Source organism: Ambystoma mexicanum, chromosome 5p, assembly GCF_040938575.1.
Source record: "Ambystoma mexicanum isolate Mex_15411 chromosome 5p, UKY_AmexF1_1, whole genome shotgun sequence".
NCBI lineage: Eukaryota > Metazoa > Chordata > Amphibia > Caudata > Ambystomatidae > Ambystoma > Ambystoma mexicanum.
The window spans coordinates 651,634,646-651,654,917 of NC_090930.1; the positions used below are offsets into that span (position 1 = coordinate 651,634,646).

Here is a 20,272-nt window from a genome sequence, read left to right on the forward strand (position 1 = left end):
TTCCTCACCAAAAAATCAACAAAATACGTTTAAAAAAAAAAAATGCAAGTAGTTTATGTTATGAAACTTCACATGCTAAAATCCTTCTGCTGAGCTTCTATGGTTAATTTCAAATTAAAGGAAAAGAATAATGCTCAACTCTGTGTTTTTAATAGAATCAAGACTTTTCTTAAATGTATTCTGGAAAATATTTATTGTACACACACACTGCAATCCCGACAAACTTATTAAATCATTGGCATGTGTTCAAAGTGTGTCTAGCCCATATGTTTTATTTCTGGAAATTGTAGCCCTACTTTTCTCAAATGAACACATATCTTTATTACATTAGATCATCTTACAGTTTTCATCAACATTCATTAAACTGTTGTTAGTGGGACTCCCCTTGCAACAGACAGGATGAGTGTGTTGTGTATAGTACATGTCAATATGACCCCATGTAGTCCCAGATCTAAAATGGGAAAAATGAAAGGCAGAGTTTCTACTGTAGCATTGGCCCATGACACATGATGCCAACCCAACTATTGTGCACCTTTCACTGGCTCCATGGCGTTTGAACAAGCATGAACAGTAACAAAGTTTGTAAATCTGTCTCGTGTTTGAATTTACTATGCAGTACAGAACCTACTATTTACATCATACTTTTAATCAACATTTGTAAGCTCAGTTCTCAGTCGGCACACAATGCACCCTGTGACGATCCTTCAGATGGCGTCAATTATCCTGAGGGTGGAGCCCCTTTCTATGAGGTTAGTGTGGTGTGGTTGCTAACAGATAGTCCCCAAACGAGTGGTAACATGCTGAAGGACCACATGGAGAGGAACACCCCTCCTAGGGACAAGGACGCGAGTCTGGGACAAGACCTCTCCAACCCAAAAACCCACAGGGCAGTAATAACGCCAAATCCTTCTGGGTATAAAGATTCTCATCTCATGATGAAGCTCCTTTAACTCTTGCTCCCTTGAGACTCTGAAGCCTATAAGATCTGTGAAGAGTTATTTGGAAAGGGCTAATGTATACTGTTCTCATATCATCTCTTCTAAGTCTGTTATTACTGATCTTGTTAAAAAGCCTAAGTTAGACCACTTAGTTAACTCTAGCCTTTCTTTTGACAGTACTGGAAGGAAGAACAGTGAAGGAAGGCAGCCTAGCCCATTCAACGTAGAAAAGACTGAGATGAAGAAAAGCATGAGAACATTACAGAGAAGCATGAAGAGTATTCCCACAGCTTCTGTCCAGCGGACTGTTACGCTGGGTAGATCCAAGATATATAAAAGAGAGACTAAGAAGGGACTAGAAAGTGAAGTTGGATGAACAAGTTCTGTTCTGAATCCGGAAGGAGAACTTGCGAGCGAGGACACTGTTGAGGAGCCCACAAGATTGAAATTGAGCTTCAGTAGAATGCAGCAAGGCTGCTCTGCAGAGTAGCAGAGACAAACAGCGGGACGCCCGAGCAGTGTCTTTTGAGTCAGCTGGAACCCGCACATTTGAAGTGGAGAAATTGAGGCGGTGGCGTGACCTGTCACGGGTTAACCATGCGATGTGAGAAATGCGCCGACCTCCAACTCTGGCCAACCGCCGACCCGCGTAGGCTAATGTATGGGGAGTACAAGAAACTGTGGTGCTGGCATGACCTGCAATGGGTGAAACCGTGCGGTCCGGAACGTGCGATGAAACCACCAGCAGTACCTGGGCGCGAAGAGAAGAGGACCGACAAGAGAAGGAGAAGTAGTAGATGGAAGAATAAACCCATGACACCTGGCAAAACCGGTGAAGCAATTCCTGAGAGAAGGTAACGGGAATAAGAATAAGTCTGGAAAGGTACCAGGAAGGTTTAAGACTGAATGAAGAAGCAGAAGAGAAAGTGGTGAAACACATTGTGAGGCAATTCCCTGGCCAATTCCACAGGAGTAGGGAACCGAGTAAGGAACCGGAGAGTCAAGGAGGACGCAAGAAACCTCTTTATTGTCCCAGTGGGGGCAAGTTAAAGAAAGAAGAAATAGTAAAGAGCGGAAGAAGCACGGGAGAGTTACAAGATTTGTTAAAGAAGTTGAAGATAAGATAGCCTGCAAGTTGCTTACAGAGAACTAGGAAGGATTTGTTTGTCGTTAATAAAGTTTTATAGTAATCACTGTGCCACAGTTTGGTCAGACTCCTCATTCCATGCCGACACAACCGCTTGCCGCAATACAAGACCCATTGTTTTGGCAAGCAGCCTCTGCAAAATGTACTGAATTTTGTGTGGTTGTCCCAATGAATACAATAAATTAATATATACTGCAAAAAGAGCATTGAATAAATAAAAACATAATAAATGACAGTAAAGACTGGATGTATTAATTACCATCCATTATTATTTGCCAAACCAGAAAAAAATATTAGAGCAATCAAAAAATCACTTGAAAAAGATGAAAAATGTAAACAATAAATAATTAGCTGTGCACATGATGCTTCTCCCACCATCTCATACTCTCCAGACTACCCATCAGTACACATCCACTACATGCACCAATCAAAGACACAGTGTACACCACCTCAGTCATTAGAGGGCACAGCTTCACATACTTTGCACAACACCTATGCCATTAAAATGCAGCTATCCCCCACGATACAATGTGGTCTAATTGCACACATTATTTCTCTCTCATACTCTCCAGACCACCTCTCTGAACCCACCGACATGCCTGCTCAACACGGGTGACTAGCAGGGACTTGGCCACCCTCTACATACCTTTGGATCGGCTAAAATGCTCACACGCATTCTATAACTAACACATTTCCTATACGTGGACTTCGGTCTCCCAAGGGCATTCAACCTAAAGAGCGTTGAGACCATACCAATGGAGAAAGGCGCTACACAAATGCCCATTACATTGCATTGCATTACACGTTAATTGTACTGTTTACTGAATGCCTTAAACAAAGCAATGGTGAAGTAGAACTAAATCTGGCTCGCAGATTATGGAGGGGATTCCCCTAGCTGAAGAGGTGTTCCTCACCAGACTAAAATCCTGGTCTTGTACGAGTTATGCATGCGCCAGGCAGAAACACAACCAGGAGCCCACAAATGCTGCAGCGTTAGAAACAACGCTTATGTAACACCCTCCTCCTCTTCCCAGTGCCTGGTCAGCACATGCAGGTGCTAGCACTTTTGCCTTTGGTGAATGTGGCTTTCACGCCCTGGCAGGGGGGCGGACATGGGCGGTAATGGCCTGCCAGCCTGAGCCGTGTTAGGCCTGAGCAAAGCCAAATCGCACTCTGGGGTTAATCTGGGGTGCAAATGACATTTTCTCCTTGGGAGATTCGCGCTGCTTGCGCGGCCAATCGTGCGTGGGTGGGGGGTTGGAGGAGGGCTCGAATGAAAAAAGATGGCTGCCGCCACAGGGAAAAGGGACTGCTATGGCGGCTGGAGCAGGAGGTGGGACGGACCAGAGCTCAAAGATCCGGTCCCGCAGGTAAGCGTGGAGGCAGGGAGGGCGGAGAGGCTTTCTTTGGTTTGAGAAGGTTCGAGTGTGGTGAAGCAACAGGAAGAGGTTCCCTGTTGACTACCCATTTTTTTTTTTTTTTTTAAAGATGGCGCCAACCGTGCAAGGCCATCAGGTGGCTGGAACAACAGGAGGGAAATGTGTATTCCCCGGGTGCAATTAAGTCACCCAGTAGTAAAATGATAAACACTCAGAAAGGCTGCATCCAGCATGCATCAGAGATAAATTGGGCCCACAATAGTGGCAATATATATTAGTGAGATGGCTGAGTCAACCAATAAAAACAGAGCGATATTTATAAATGTCTCTTTCAAATATAGTACGTAATCTGCTGCGGTTGGACTAGAACTTCCAGAAGATGGGTTGTAAAATGTTTTAAAAGATAACTGCTTTTTGTTTGTCTTTGGTTTTTAAAACAAGCTGTACTTTTTAAACTGGATAATATGGTATTTCATCCATCTTTTCTATTGTCTAAGAAACATCTGTGTACACTAGAATGTTTGGATTTATCTCAAGGTTTCGGTGAATCTGGTATAATTGTATATACATTGCTACTTCTTTTGGAATCTCTGGGCCCAAGCAAGTCATCAGCAGGTTCAAGAACCGTAGTATTTTTCCTCCAAAAGTAATTTTCCATTTGAGTAAGTCAACACAACATACTCTGATTGTAATCCACCAATTGTATACAAACATCTCATTAAATACTAATGTTTGCATCCCTGCAGGTCTGGAGGCGCACAAATTGCATATTTCTGTACTGCACCTGTACAGCTGTGAAAACCAGGAGTCTGTTAACACTGCAGTAACACCACTGGCTTCCGATGCGGTTTCTTCCATCATAGACAACAAAATCTGAAAGAAGAACACAAATCTACTGGTCAGTTGTTTGCATCGCTGAACAGTGGCAACGCAACAGCACAAAACAAAAGAAGAAATAGTTTCGTGAGGGTTTAAAACCAATTGGAATACCTGAACATTAAACCTATTACTGAGCTGACCAAACGTGAGAATAACGGCCATAATTCCACCAAGTAGGTTTAACGTTAACGTAAACTAATTGGTTTTAAGCCCTCAAGAAACAGATGGCATAAATTGAAGGCTAAACAACTTCACAGAATAAGGACACTCTCAAACCAGCTTCTGCACTTACAACAATTAGATTGTCAAGGTTGTTGCATTTCCTCCAAATTACTCAAGCCGTGAACATAGCCCATCACCCCCACATGAAGTGGTGCACCACACCACTGAGGAAGGCTCTTGTAAATGCTCATATTTGTAGATTATTTTCTATTGACAACCTTCTATTTTAGGTGTGGCTAGCAAGAACCTTTACTTTCTGTCAGAGGTCTTGCAGCAGTGTGGAGAGAGGTCCTGAAGTCAAACAGTTGCTCCATGATTCATAAAGAGTGCATGATCGTGGCTAACGCTATGCTATTTTGTCAGCCATTTTGTAGAAGCCAGTGCAACTTTAGAAGTGGAGGCAAGTCACCAAATGTGCTCTTTACGAGCATCGTTTTGGTTCCAGGATGCTTGGTACAATGATGTCATTTCTCTTTTGTGATGCATTATGGGGTGGTTGGAACTGGATCTTGCCTAAAGCAGTCTTTTCCCAGCGCCATGTTAGAATAGAACATGTCTAATATTGTTTTTTATTTGTGTACATCATTTATACACTCTATTCAGTGCGCTTTCTTGTATGCAATATGTTTAGCAGTGCCATGCAACAATACATTTTACGGAATGAATGCCTGGGAACACTGCCACCGAGTACATTTACTTGTGCGTTACAACTTTGATCTCCGTATGTAATGGAACAATACATTGCAGTGAATGAATCGCCACAAGATACCACAGGAGAACACTTTTGCTTACAGATTAGTGGTTTTGCAGGACTTATTTATTTCTAGTTCGTTTTGCAAAGCTGCTGGTTTGGGTGTTTGCGAAGTAGCTGTGTGACCATTTTTTATTTTCACAACACTTACCAGATACTGAACACAGCTGTAAACCAATCCTGTGTGAAAATACAAAAGGATTTACATGAATATTGCAACCAAGTCTAATACAAACAACTTGGGTTTCATGGGTACACAGATGAGACATGGATGAATTCTGGAACAAGAATGCAAGGTGGTGGTCAGGGAAATTACAACACTAATATGGCTTAAGAACAAACATGTACAGATTGCTCTATGTGCGCCCCCAAGCAACGGTGTCAATCAACTCTGTTTTCCCCCCACTTTTTACTTTGGAGAGGGGGACGCATCAGGGATGACCCCTTTCACCATTGCTTTTTTTCATAGCCATCAAACCACTTGCGAAATGGCTTGCAGTGGAACCCTTGCTGAAGGGTTTTGCCTGGCCGTCTGGCCATGAAGATAGAGTGTCGATATGCGCGGATGATCTCCTGTTTATGGGGGACCCTCTTAAATCTTATCCCAGGGTCATAGAAATAATGGAGATATTCAAACGATTCAGCGGACTGCATTTAAATTGGAACAAGTCGGTTCTGTTTCCTGGTGCAGTGTAGACCTGAGGCAATACTGCCAGGGTGTAGATTCTCTGTGGTTTTGGACTCCTTCGGATATATGGGCATCCGCAATTGTTGTGACCCACAGTGTTTAAGTTCAAATTAGCACCCAGAATGCAAAAAATCACTGATGTCAAATTCTGGGAGGACCATCCCCTTTCACGACGTGGGCGTGCTGCCCTGTTTAAAATGCTGATTTTACCCTAACACCTCTATGTCCTCCAGAATACCCCAGTTTTGATTCCTGGTATAGAATTGGATAAGATCGAGCGCACCCTGAGCAACCTATTGTGGAGTGACTCCCAACCTAGAATAGTTTTGGATACCTTTTATGTGTCGCTTTGGGAAGGGAGCATTGGCCGCCCGAACATCCAAATGTATTATTGGGCTTCCCAACTGATGCTCACCAACGAGTGGCTTCAGGGAGATCGCACTCTCCCCAACATTGCAATTTAACTGTCCTGGCTTGACTGCAGCAATGGTCTCCAGAAGCTCTACAGCGGTAGGGCTGCTAACAAGCTCCCACGGAAAAAAATGGTTTGGCGAGGTATAGTGTCCTTGAAATCTCTGCTGGACATTAATGGGGATCCGGAACGCATGGAAGATCCCACACAGAGATAATGAGCTGAGGTGGGAGCCAGACGCGGGAAAGGGCAAGGAGGAGGGAGGCGTACAAGAGTTAGCCATAATGGAAAGGAGAAGGAACAAATATAGATGCGACTCACCCCAGAGAGAGGTTATAGGGGAAACGAACTGAAGCGGAGTAAAGACTTGAGATCGAGAACGGAGCAAATGATGGAAGGAGTCTAGCCAAAGCAGCCTCAGATGAGAGGTGGAGGGTGGGGTGGGGGGAGGGGGAGTTTTTCTCATATATATTGTCCAGTTCTCTAGGGATCCTCACCCAAAGGTAGTTTAAACTATCCTCCTCCAACTGTATACCCCCACTCTCCCATTCTCCTTTTTGCTCCTCTGGGGACTGTTTCCCTTACTTCCGAGAGATCTATCATTATGTCATCTGCATACATGCTTAATTTGTGAGTGTCAGCTCCCACCCTGATGCCTCTTATCTGTTCATTCCCGTGTATCTCCTTCCCCAGCGGTTCCATCATCAGGGCAAAAAGCAGGGGCACCAGGCAGGGGTGCCCTCTACGTCCAAACTCCCTGGATTTTATCCCATTTACTCATTACCCTCGCCGTGGGCCCTGCATAGATTGCCCCGATTGGCTCTGCACATTCTGTTCCCCACTCCTATTTTCCTCAATACTACAAATAAGAATCCCCATTCTACTCGGTCGAACGCTTTTTCTGCGTCCAAGCTCAACAATGCATATTCTCCTGGGTCCCCTCCGACATGTTCCATAAGGTCTAGAGTCTTCCTAATTGCATCAGGGCCCTGTCTGCCTGCTATAAACCCTATTTTCTCATCCACATTCATGAGTGAGATGGGCCGATATGAGCATTGGGCCAGATCCCTCCCTTCCTTCGGGATCACAGATACTAAAGCCTTACTGAAAGTGGCTGGTGCCTCCCCTGTTTCCAAGAGGTGGTTATACAGTTTTACCATGTGACGAGACAGTACCCCTCCGTACGTCTTATAGAATCCAAGAGTGTATCCGTCCTCCCCTGGCGCCTTACATTCAGAAGGCGCAATATCGTCTCCTGTGCTTCCTCAGGTCTTATTGGACTCTCCAAGTGGTCCACTTCTGGATCTGCGAGTTTAATCATATCTACCCTACTAAGATATTCCCTCGTGGTATCTTTGCTGGGGGCTTCAGATTCATAAAGCTTCTCGTAGTATTGGGCAAAACCTCTTTTGTTGTCACCCGAGATTCACCTGTGGAGTTTTCTAGGCTAGGTACCCATCTTTCTGGCCTCTGCGCCCAGAGTCTTGCAGCCAGTACGGCGTCTGCCTGGTCCCCTTTTCATAATACCTCTGTTTGAGATACTTCAATTTCCACATGGTTTCCCCCAACCACAATGCTTTCAGTTCTGCCCTCTTGGCTAGTACCTCCTCTCTCATCTCATCTGTGTTCCCCACCCGAGCATGTATCCTCTCCTCTGTCTCCACTATATCTTTCCTCAGCCTTTCCTTTCTCAGGTTCCTTTCTCTTTTACGCTGTGCCCACTCTATAATCAACAGTGTCCTCCAGGTTGCCTTTCCTGTGTACCAGACCACCCCCATACTCCATTCAGTTCGAAATATTCAGTGATCGCATCAGACAGTTGGTCTGCCAAAATGGGATCCTTCCAGAGCGTTTTGTTACAACGCCAGCTACCTTCCGGCCTGTAGAACACTCTAATATCCAGGAACAGGAGCACCATGTCATGGTTGGCCTTACTTTCACTTTCCGGCCTTATTTCACTTTCCAGCACCCTTGTCCCTTGGTCCCTGTTCAGGAGTAGGTAGTCAATCCTAGTGTACGTCTTGTGCGGGGCCGAGAAAAAAGGTATAGCCCTCTTCCCTTGGGTGCTGCTGTCTCCACACATCTACTAGGCCATGTGCTAAGATCGCCCGTCCCAAGTGGCCCAGCCTGCCCTCCTTTTCCCCCTGCGTATTACACCCTTTGAATCTTCTATCCCATGCTTCATCCGCCCAGGAGTTAAAGCCCCCCCACCCAATGATGTATAGGTCGGCATCCAGCTTCTGAATCGAATTGAGAGCACTAGTGGAGGCAAGGTAGTGGTCCAAGGCCCTCAGGCCAACCTCCACCTCTTTGATAGACGCTTCCCGCGCCTCATCAACTTCCTTTCCTCTCCTGCTGTCCCCTCTTCTCTGTCCTCGGCTACCTTGCCTCCACCCTCTCACCCTGCCCTCTCTCGGGCTCCTTCACCTCCACAGGGCGTACCTCTGATCTGTACCCCTCCCCGGAAGTCCTTCAAGGATGGCAACCTTCTCCACATTTCCACTCTCAACTCTCGCTCTGCCGTCAAACATTCCTCTGATATATGTCGCCTTCTAGAGGAACTGGACCTTGACATCCTCGGTCTCACTGAGACATGGCTCCCGGCCAGCTCTGTCACCAGCTTTGACACACTCCTACCTGACGGTTACAAGATCCTCTCCGTGCCCGACCCAACCGTGCTGGGGGGGGTGTGGCCCTTATCTTCCCCGAGTGGATTCCTGCCACTGTCACTCCTACGCAGACCTATTCCTCTTTTGAATGCCTTGTCTGCCGACACTCACACTCTCTCTCCTAGCTATTCCCTTACCGTGGCTACTATCTATCGGCCACCTGGTCAAATTTCCTCCTTCCTCTCCGAGTGGGCGGACCTCTCCTCCTCACTCCAGTCCTCAACCATTCAACTCCTCTTTCTTGGAGACTTCAACATCCACCTTGATGCCTCCCGTCCTCCCTCTGGACTCTTTTGCGACCTCTGCGACTCTCTCTCTCGCTCTCTCTATTCTCCCGTCTGGGCCGACTCACTCTGCAGGGCACACTCTTGATGCTCTGATCTCTTCTGACCTTCCCCTCTCTGTCTCTCTGTCCCTCTCTCCACTCCCCTCCCCTCTCCTGGAGTGATCACTTTCTCCTATCCTCCCACCTCACCTTCCCTACTCCACAGGCAAAGCCACCCTCATCATTGCCACCCACCTTCGTGGTCATCCGACCCATGAAGCGCGTGTCAGTTGAGGCATTCGCTACCTTCTCGCCCTCCCGCCCCCTTCGGCTGACTCCCACCCTGACACAGCCCTCTCCACTCTGCACTCTGCTATATCTGATACTCTTGATATCCTTGCCCCCGTCATGAGAATCCACCTGAAGCCCAAAGCCAAATGTAATTCCTGGTATGACTCGAATCTCGTCACCCTTAAACGCGAGTGCAGGGTGGCAGAGGGGAAATAGGCACGCTTCATGTTCATCCTCTGACAAACTGGCCTGCCACCTTCTCCAAAGGCAATATCGGCTCTCCGTTCTCACCAAGAAGAGAGCCCTTATCCAAGTCTGCATCTCTGCGGCATCTAACAATTTGGCCGAACTCTCTAAAATCTGCAAGGAGCTGGCCAACCATGCTGTTGTCTCTACCTCTCCTGTCCCCTCCCAGGCCCACTGCACGGCACTGGCCTCTCACTTCATTTCTAAAACTCAGGACATCCTGTCCTCACTCTCCTCCTATCACCTCCCCCCATCTATCCCCTGCTCTTCATCTGGCCCTTCTGCAGCCACCCCTCCTCCCTCCTTCTCTGCCTTTCCCCTTTTTTCTGCTGACGAGGTTTCGAGACAAGTCCGATCTATGAAAGTCTTGTCTAAACAGGTCCACCCCTGTTCCTCCAAAACTATCAAGGACCACATCGACTCCTTGGCTCCTGCCCTGGCTGACTTCTGCAATCACTCCTTCACCTCTGGAGTCTTCCCATCCCCCCTCAAGCACTCCCTTGTGCACCCCCTTCTTAAGAAACCCTCTTCTGCCGAGCTAACCAGCGCCCAATCTCCATCACTCCCTTCCTGGGCAAGCTCCTGGAGAAACTGGCCATCTCCCAGCTTAATCTCCATGCGGAATCTGTTGGGAGTCTTCATGACCATCAGTCTGGCTTCAGAGCTGCCAAAAGCATGGAAACTGCTCTCTTGAACATCCGTGAGGACCTGCTCTCAAACCTTGAATCTAACACCCCTTGTGTTCTCATTTAGCTCGATCTCTCTTCTGCCTTTGACACTGTCAACCACACCATACTGCTCAACCGTCTCCGTGATAACCTGGCTATCACTGGTCAGGCTCTGGCGTGGCTGACCTCCTTCCTCTCCAATCGACCCTCCCACGTCCAACTGGGGTCCTTCCTCTCTGACATCTTTTTCTCTACCTGTGGTGTCCCCCCAGGGATCTAACCTCTACCCCTGGCTGTTCAACCAGTATCTGGCACTTCTTGCCCACGGCATCGCCACTCTCTGTCCCAACTTTCAGTTCTATGCGCATGATACCCAGCTCATTTTCAGGCTACCCTCGGCCTCCTCTTCCCCTTACCTCATCTCTGACTGTCTTTCTGCTATCCATGAATGGTGTGCCGCCAACGACCTCTGCCTTAATGCCAGTAAAACTGAGATTCTACTCATCGGCACACCCACTCCCTCCTTCCCTGCAGCTCTCTGGCCTGCCTCCCTTAGCCCTCTTCCTGCTCCTACCAAGGCAAAAAACCCTGGGGTCATCGTCGACTCCACACTCTCTTTCTCTGCTCACATATCTGACGTCTCTAAGAAGTCACACTACCAGCTACACCTCCTCAGGGGTCTCCTTCCTTTCCTCTCCTTCCCCCAGAAGCTCACCGTCTCTAGAGCCCTGGTTCTCTCGAAGCTTGACTACTGTAACAGCCTCCATCTAAATCTGCCTGCCTCTACTCTCCGCCCTTTGCAGCTCATCCAGAACAGGACTGCGAGACTTGTCCTTGGCCTCAGGCCCAGGGACCGTATCTCTCCAGGACTGAAATCACTACACTGGCTCCCAGTGTCTGCGAGGATTAAGTTCAAAACCCTCTGCATTGACCACAAGGCCTTCTGGGGCCTTGGGCCAAAATACCTTCAACTCTCTCTTCCTAAATATCTTCCTTCTCGAGCTCTTCGCTCATCCACCTCCAACTCCCTCAGGGTCAGCCGCTTCTCCAAGCAACAAGTTGGGGGTAGATCTCTCTCCGCAGCAGGGGCCTCCCTCTGGAACAGCCTTCCTGCCTCCCTGAAACTTGAGGAGAACCATCTCCGGTTCCAGAAGCACCTCAAAACATTCCTCTTTGCCTCCGCTTTCTCTCCCTTGCTAAAATCACTGAACCTGCACTGAATCTGCAACTGGGCCACTCACCGATCTCGGTCCTTGGCCCAGCCACTCTTCCTGCACTGCCTCCCTGCACTACGGGACTGTATGTATCCTACAGCCCCTCCTCCCGGCACTTACCTTGCACTTGCCACCAGCTGGCCCTATTATTTATCTTGTATTCTACTAACCCTGTACTGCACTTTCCCTTCCCCTCTACCCTTGCACTTGCGCGATCTGAATGACACCTGGCCTAGTAGGATCGTTGTGCGTCTCCCCTTGTCCCCCCCTTGCCTCGTCGCGCCTTGAAACACTTGTGCATAGGCGTGTTACAAATGACTTATCATATCATATCTAGTTATAAAGCGCGCCTGTCCCCGATTGGGCACATACACCACCACCAGGAGCACTCTCGCTCCTTCCCAAGATCCTTGCAATATCAACAATTTACCTTCCATTAGACCAGTAGACCTACATTCCCGCAGTTTGCACGGTTTGTGTAGCACAATTCCCACCCCTCCCCTACCCTCTTGGAATTCCCCGATGCCCAGTGGACCTGTCCTATTCCACTCCTCTTAGCGCACTTTCCTCCCCCTGTATTAAGCGTGTTTCCTGCAGAAAGAGCACGTCAAGGGCGGATTTGCAAAACTCTAGCAACTAGAGACCTCTTCGTCAGGGAATTTAGACCTTTCACATTCAGTGTACCCACCACCAGACCCCCATCAGCTTCACCTCTCCCCATTCCGAATGCTCCTCCTCTTTCACTTAAGTCAGTAACTCTATCCTGTCCTCCTCTCCTCGGTCTTGGGGGCGATTCCCCTCATAGTTGCCCCTCTTCCCCCCCCCCCCCGGTGCCTTCCAAATAAAATTAAAAAACACACAACAACAACTTTATAACTGTGTAACTTGAGTTCATTAAGAGTTTTAGAGACACCCTCTCTCCCACTGAGGGCCACTTTGGAGTGGAGATTCACACCTCCCTCTGGCATTACTTCTACATTTTCGTGCTTTCCTTATTGAGCATATTTCTCTTCTTTCCCACTGACTTTCATCTCGGGTTGTTTTCCTGCGGTTGTTCCGACATTTTAGGTGTCTTGCGCGGTAACGGGCCATTCAGCCGCATGCATTTCCTGCCCGTCTGTCCTTTCCTCCTCCTCCTCCTCTGCGGGCCAGGTTCCGGGCCTGGCCCGTCCCTGCTCGTAATCGCCCCGTCCGGGCCCTGCAGCTCCGTGGCGGCATCTGCCGTGAGGTGGCTTAGGGCTTGCTGGGCCTCTTCCGCGGATGTTATACGGAAGTCCACCAAGTCCAACATACTGTAGTGAGAACGGGTATCCCACCTGTATATGATGCCTTTCTCCTGGAGCCATTTAGTGAAGGGCCTACAGGCTCTGCCTCTAGAGAGACAGATTGGACAAAATTGGGACATGTCTACCTCCGTCATCATCCTTATTTCCTGCGGCTTACCTGCTGCTCCTGCAGTTTTCCTTGGCTGCGGGGTCGTGCTGTCCATCTCCGTTCTCTCCTGCTCCGTCCCTGGGGCCCATTCCCACAGGTGACACTGCTTCCCCTTATTCTTCTTCTCTGAGCCTCCTCCTCTCTTCCCCTCTCCTCCCGTTTCCGTCGTGGCTCCTTGTGCATTCTATTCCCTCTTCGCCACGATGCTCCTGTCCGATCCACTGTCTTAGCTCCTGGTTTCCCACTTCATCCACTCTGTCCTCTTTGGGTGTTCCTGCAGGGTCTCTCTCTCCCCACTGATCAAATTTTGTGTGCAGCAACTCAGCTATGTTCCGATCTGTCTGATGGCAGTTTCTGTACCGCTCCGTCTGTCTTTGCAACCCCTCTAGCCTGGGCTCTTACCCCCTCGTTCGGCCAGTTGTTGTCACTGAGGGATGGTCTCAGGTGTTTATTGTATCTCCCCTTCCCTCCTCAGGCACAGAACTGTCTCAGTCCACAGATCTCAGCGTCTACAAAGCTACCACCACTTCCCCTCTGCTCACCTCCGCAGTACCGCGGGCTTCACAGCTGTTATGCTCTATCCGGAGCTTTGGGCCTTTGCTTCATTCGTGTGCTGGATTCCTGTCTAACACGACTGCCCCTGGGCTTCTTCAAGCTCCCCGATTCGCCACTGCGTCACGTGTGTTTAGCGGGTGCCACTGGGGCTCTGACCAGTGGGGGGTGAGGCCCCCCCCCCTCCACACGGGCTCCCCCCTGGTGACCTGATTTCTCCTTGGGCACTTCAGCGTGTCTTTGGGTCCCTCCAAGACGCCACCTGTGTCTCCTGCCCTGCTACCGCCCAGTTCCTCTCCTGGTGGGGCTCCTACTCTCCTGCGTGGACTTTCCTTGCTTTAGTCCAGCAAGGAGTGCGTTAGTTGTGGTCTTTGTCCCTTTCAGGACGTCGCAGCGTTCCCATCCCAGGGGAGCCTCCTCTTGACTGTGTATCCTTTTACAGCCCCTGTGGGGAAGGGGAGGGGGGCACGTAAGCACTGCCGGGTCCCTCCAACTACTCTTGGGCCTGTGGCCAACTCCCCACTCCCCCACCGCGCCCCTCACCTCTGTGTGGTGTGCTGGGGGGGCAGGACAGTGGCAGTGGGATCAAGCCCAGGCCTCAGGCAGCGTATTTCCCTCGTTCGGGTGGCCTCCTCCTCCCCTTGTACCAGTCCTCTTCCCATTTACTGTGCCGGCGGGGGATGCCACTCAGTGGCCAGGGTCGTTCCTCCTCCTCCTCCTCCCCCCCCCCGCTTCCTTGAGCTGGTGGAGCTCCGGTCCTTCTCGCGCCCCGGCCGCTGCACACCGCGGCTCCACCGGGCGTACTCCTCCCTGCGGGGCGTCGGCTCAGGGCTGTTCTCCAGCTCCCTCCACATGAGCTGTTTGCTGGAACTCCACCTCCAGCCCGCTGGTACTGCTTCAGGGCATTTTTGGCTCCCTCCACACTGCAGGGCTCGTCGCCAGGCTCCTGGGGTAACACTCCACTTTGGTGCTCTGTTTCGTCTGCTCCAGGGTTCGGGCCTCATCACTCCTGCATTCATCCATGGGCATCACCAAGCCATGTTTGCACTGTTTGGCTCGCTGTTCCTCCATCACTTATCGCCCATAGCCTTTCGCATACCAGTGTTTACTTCAATTTGTTGAATTATTGGAATATCTCAAGTCTGGAAAGCTCAATCTCCTCTCTTTGCTGCCGGGGGAAGCAGGACCTACACGTTTATGCAGCTATCTTCTCCACGCCCCCTAGCGGCCAAGTGACATGTATTTTAGTGTATAATCAATCAGATACACCCTATCTGATCTGTGGACAAAACTGTTGCACCAATCGATTGTATATCTAATAAATGCACAATTAATGTGAGAGATTGTGCCATTGTTACGGGCAAGGTGCTCCACAAACTCAAAATCACTGGAGTTTAATACTCTCAGATAAGGAATTTTGTGGAGAATTGTCAGAAACCAGAAGGTGTCTCACCCACTAGTTCCCGGGGATCTGTCATCCAGGTGTCCAGGGCATGGCCATCACTTTTGGATTCAGTTCCTGGGGGTGGACTAGTGCAGGAAGATTACCTGGGGAAGGGGTATTGAAAAGGCAATTGAACTGGATGGGGGGAAAACCTCATGACATTGAACAAGCAGTTGTTATTGACGCTCGAGGAAAGATCACAGCCTTTTTTCATTGCGAGTCCGAAGCAAGTCAGGATTTCAGGGATCCTATGCAGACTGAGTGGGAAGAGAGGGCGCACAACGAAGGGGATACCGGAAACGCGGTATCCCCTTCGTTGTGCGCCCTCTCTTCCCACTCAGTCTGCATAGGATCCCTGAAATCCTGACTTGCTTCGGACTCGCAATGAAAAAAGGCTGTGATCTTTCCTCGAGCGTCAATAACAACTGCTTGTTCAATGTCATGAGGTTTTCCCCCCATCCAGTTCAATTGCCTTTTCAGTCTCATTCAACATGGTCTGTGATCTTGTCATGGGCATTTTCCCGTATGGCTTCATTTGCCTCTGCCTTGCAGTTATTCCCTTATTTAGGGCCTTTCCAGGCATCATCCAAAAACTGTATCACAATAACGATCTCAAAAAGATTTTAGCAGGTGAGATTGTAGGCAATACAAATTTCAGTTAAAATCAATACAAGTCTCAGTCTCGTCTTTCTACACGTACACGACAGACTTACGTGTTGCCCCAAATCACCCACACGCCAATACATCCTTTACTGCTACGCACTTGAAAGGCACAGAAAGGAGAGTAGGAGAGTAGGGGAGGAGGAGAGAAGAAACTGCTTCAATAGAAAGGCCGGCTCCAGTAGGCAAAACACTTTGCCTGAGACACTTCGTAGTTAAACAGACTATGGCTTTGCTATAAACTAGACTGCGATGCCACACGCTACCAAGGTCTGCTTCCACGGACGGATACCACTCCACTTGCTCAGTCAGTGCTACTTCCCATTTTGCCCAAACCAATTTTGCACACACCCCACCTTACATCAATTGGTGCTGCATCCGGAGTGCCTGAGCCCCCAAGTGACCCTCTGCTTTGCCTCAAAAGGCATTGGCAATGGCAATAGGCACAGCAATCCACCAAGCTGCTTGAGCCGGGGCCGCAGCACTACGCACTACACACTGCAATACTACAGGTAGTGCGCAAGGAAGGTAGGCAAACACTTATGGAACAGCTAATGAGACAAGACAGAGTGTGCGCTGCAAATCAGTCAATCCGACTTGAGGCTTGAGAAAAGCACCTCTCAGTGTCACGCTACCGTCAAGCCGCAACAGAGCGGTCTGCAACACAGGTCACTTCCAACAAGTTGTGTACTATCCAAGCTGCCTAAAACAGTCAACCCACACAATATGTCACTATTGAGTTTGATGAACTCCGTTTAGAATCATCCTGGCAAGAACCTCGTGAATCAAGAAGAATTGCGGAAGTGTTTGTTTTCCGGGCAGGAAAAGTGATTTTGAGATATTAAATATCAGTTGGAGGATAAAAGACTGTTTGTGGAAAACATTGTCCAGTACCAAGTGAAAGGCTTTTGGAACAAAGAACTTTATGAATAGAACTTGGTTACTAAAAGGAACTTTTCTTATTATGAACTTTGGTTGAGAGTCCTGCTATGAACGTGGGGGAGGGGATTAAACCAAGATTAGAAGGATACAGAATTACCAGGTTTTAGTTGAGTGCAACTGTTATTTTTGTTGAACCTGAAATTAAATATTTTACCTTCATGGGTTTATTGGGTGTATAAGTGTGAGGGACAGATTTATATTACAGCGTTTTCCTTTAGTTCTGTTTTGATAGGTAGGGAAATCCTCTTTAGGTTAGTGATAGTGAGGAGTTTATCACAACCTTAGGAGTTGATCAAATGGCTAATTGTGAAACACCTTTACCAAGTTGTCCGCCACGCATTTCTGACCCCTCACACTTAGCCTTGACCACTTGCCTAGCAACATTGAACTGGTTTGGCTACAGCTTCCAGAGTTGTCCCTTTCAGTAAACTAGGTTGGCCTCCTATGCATCAGTCCACCAGAGTATAGAAATCCAGACCTGGAAGTGTTTTGTTGATTCCTATTTCTTCGTGTCTTTTGATGTGTTTCATGGCAGAGAGTGTCAAAAGCTGCAGATGGATCCAGTAGTACTAGTGCTGATTTGACAGAGTCTGCCTTGGTTTTTAGATCATGACATAGATAGTAATGCTATTTCAGTTCCTCTTATGGGTCTGAAGCAGACTTATGCCTGGTCTAGTACCAGTTTTCAACATGTTCCAGGATTTGTTCTTAAACGTAGCTTTCTAGGAGTTTTGCTGCGTACATGATGTTGGAAATTGATCGCTAGCTGGTTAGGTCTATGTTTCCCGATGGGATTTTGAGGAATGGCTTGATGTATTCCCATTTCAAGGCTTGTGGCACATTTCCGGTTGCTAGTGAAGGCTTGAAGAGGTTGTTGAAGTATTCTGCAAGTGTTTTTGGGTGAGGATAGTCTTGTACAAGTCTGGTGGGCAAAGAATCTGCAGTCGAGCCAGCACCATTGCTTTTGTTCACCAGACTAGTGAATTTTTCGGTCAATATTGTTTAATAGTTTAGTCTTGTAGTTGGTTCCGACATTGCTGGTTAGGAGAGTTGTGGGTGTTCTTGGGCATGCTTTTGATAACTTAAAAAAAGGGGGGGGGATTTGAAAAACCTTATTATTTTGTGCATTACCGGAACATAAAAAACATCACAACAGAAGGAACAAACATTGTACAGAAGCACAGTTGGGTACAATACCAAATCCACAAAAAACATCTACCACAGGGATCAAAGGAGAACGTCCATGGCCACCATGAAATAGCACCAGTCTAAAAAAGGGTCCTCCCCTATCCACCCTATCCTCCCCCACCCACTTCCCCAGATCTTCTCCCATTTCCCAAGGCAGCCTCTTGCATTAGAAATTGTTTTCTCCAAAGCCATACAGCAGTCAATTTCCCCAGCCCATTTTGCCAATCACGTGCAATCTGCTGCCTCCCACTGTGCTGCAATAGTTGGCTTCATCAGTCCGGCCCCGTAGACAAACTGTTTATCAAATCTGGTGAAGCCCGATCCCCCCCCATACCCGTAAGAGCATTGGGTCCCCAGATATTTCCAAGCCGGAAACAGAACGTATCCTGTCCAGACATTTCTGCCAGAATCGCCGAAACCCTGGGCACTCCCAGATAATGTGAAAAAAGGTCATTTCCATCCCCCCCCACACACACACACACACTTTAGACATGTAGCATGATCCGCCCGTCCCCACTTATGTAAGGCAGTACAAGAATAATAGACCTTGTGCAAGACTTTGAGTTGAATCAGTCTTTTACGTGCCGAGATACCAATCTCCCTAGGGAGTAGAGCCTTCACCCAATCCTCAGGTTGCATCAGGCCGAGGTCCCTCTCCCACTGTGCCTTGAGATTGACCAATTCCTTTGTGGCAAAGGCAGCAAGGACCTGGTAGAGGGTGGAAATAACCTTGCTTTGTATGCACTCTGGGAGAAGGTTTGCTTCCATTAGCGAGCAAGCCGGGACCTCCCTTAATGATTGAAACCGAGCGGATAGAGCATGCAAGAACTGCAAGTAGTGATATCCTTCAGTTTTTTGCAGCCCAAATTCATTACACACCCTAGGAAAGGAAATCATTGCCCCTTCTGTCACCACATCCCCTACCTGTCTCACTGCACATCTTTCCCACGCCCCGAGCCTGCCTATCTTACCCACTTCCAGGCCTGGGCATTATTCCAAAGCAGTTGCATCAGGGTAGCCCTGTTCCCCCAACCCACATAACAGTGGAGTACTTCCATATCTGCCTAGTGTGTTGCATCACGAATAGAAGCAGTCTGTTCTTCTGCCCGCTGTAGAGAACATGGGAAGGGGCATCCCGGCCATCCAACCCTGTTCAGTCCAGACATGCAGGAGCGAGCCCGCCCCGTGGATCAAATCGTTCACAACTGACCATTGGGCAACCCAGTAGTAACTGCACAAGTTCGGGAGCCCAATTTCCCCTTCCCAGACCAAGCAATATAGCATGACCAGAGCAATATGAGGCTGCCCACACCCCCATAAAGAGTCCGAAGAACAACACTTTGTCAAATTCCACCTCTGGGAATCTGCAGGATATAGATATACATATACCTAGGAAGGGCTAGCATCTTAAAACAGGGCCACCGTCCCGAGCAGCATTAACAGGAGCGACATTCCGTGGGTGACATCCTGCAAAAACCTCTCAGTGATAGGGTGCAGATTGTGACAAACAATCCGCGAGGTCCGGGCCCACCCACACTCCTAATTATTTAAAGCCTCTGAGACCCGGTATGGACAGTTCTGGGGGAAGGTCATCCCCTGTAGAGGGACAAATTGACTTGTCCCAGTTCACTTTCAGCCCATTAGCCCCTTGAAACTCCTGCAGAGTCTTTGGAACCCTAGCACAGGCCTCCTTTGGCTTACTGAGGTACACCAAGAGATTGTCCACATAAAGCAAGACCTCATCCGCACCCAAATGCTTCCAACAGAAGCCAGACCAGGTCCGGTCAGTTCTCAGGCAGATGGCTAGAGGCTCCATGCCTAGCGTAAATAGAAGGTGGGAAAGAGGACAGCACTGCCTCGTTCCCCTCTCCAAGGAAAAAGCCCAGGAAGTTACCCCAATAACCCTCACCTCCGCAGTTGGAGATGTATACAGTAGTCGAGATGCATACAGTAGTCGTACCCATCCCATGAAGCTTTCCCCAAACCCCCATGCAGGAAAGGACCTCCCAAAAGAACTTCCACTCCACCGAGTCAAAAGCCTTCTCCAGGTTCACTGCGAGAAGTGCCAATGAATCCCCCAACGTATGTGTCCGAGATATGGCCATGAACAGCCTGCGAATATTCATCCTTGTAGATTTATCAGGCATAAAGCCACATGCTCTTGATAATCTGATGATTATTTGTGATTTTGTTTTTTAAGTGGCTGTGATGCTGGAAATGTATTAGAGGGACAAGGCCTCCATGTCCTTGTCCTGTACTCCCTTATCGTGAGTGTTTTGTGTT

General features: G+C 48.6%; 1 protein-coding gene across 2 annotated transcripts in view; it reads right to left on the reverse strand.

Annotated features, from left to right (window-relative positions):
* TRMT12 (tRNA methyltransferase 12 homolog) overlaps nucleotides 1-20,272 on the reverse strand; it is an 824,050-nt gene that overhangs the window by 703,896 nt on the left and 99,882 nt on the right. Inside the window, exons 1-2 of one of the 2 annotated variants that reach the window (XM_069613001.1) lie at nucleotides 5,468-5,493; nucleotides 4,249-4,337 (exon numbers count right to left, since the gene is read on the reverse strand). In XM_069613001.1, coding sequence (XP_069469102.1) covers nucleotides 4,249-4,325 — 77 coding nt within the window. In that variant the 5' untranslated portion in view covers nucleotides 4,326-4,337; nucleotides 5,468-5,493. Of the gene's footprint in view, nucleotides 1-4,248; nucleotides 4,338-5,467; nucleotides 5,494-20,272 lie in introns of those variants that run through there. The other variant, XM_069613002.1, reaches the window with a different exon arrangement.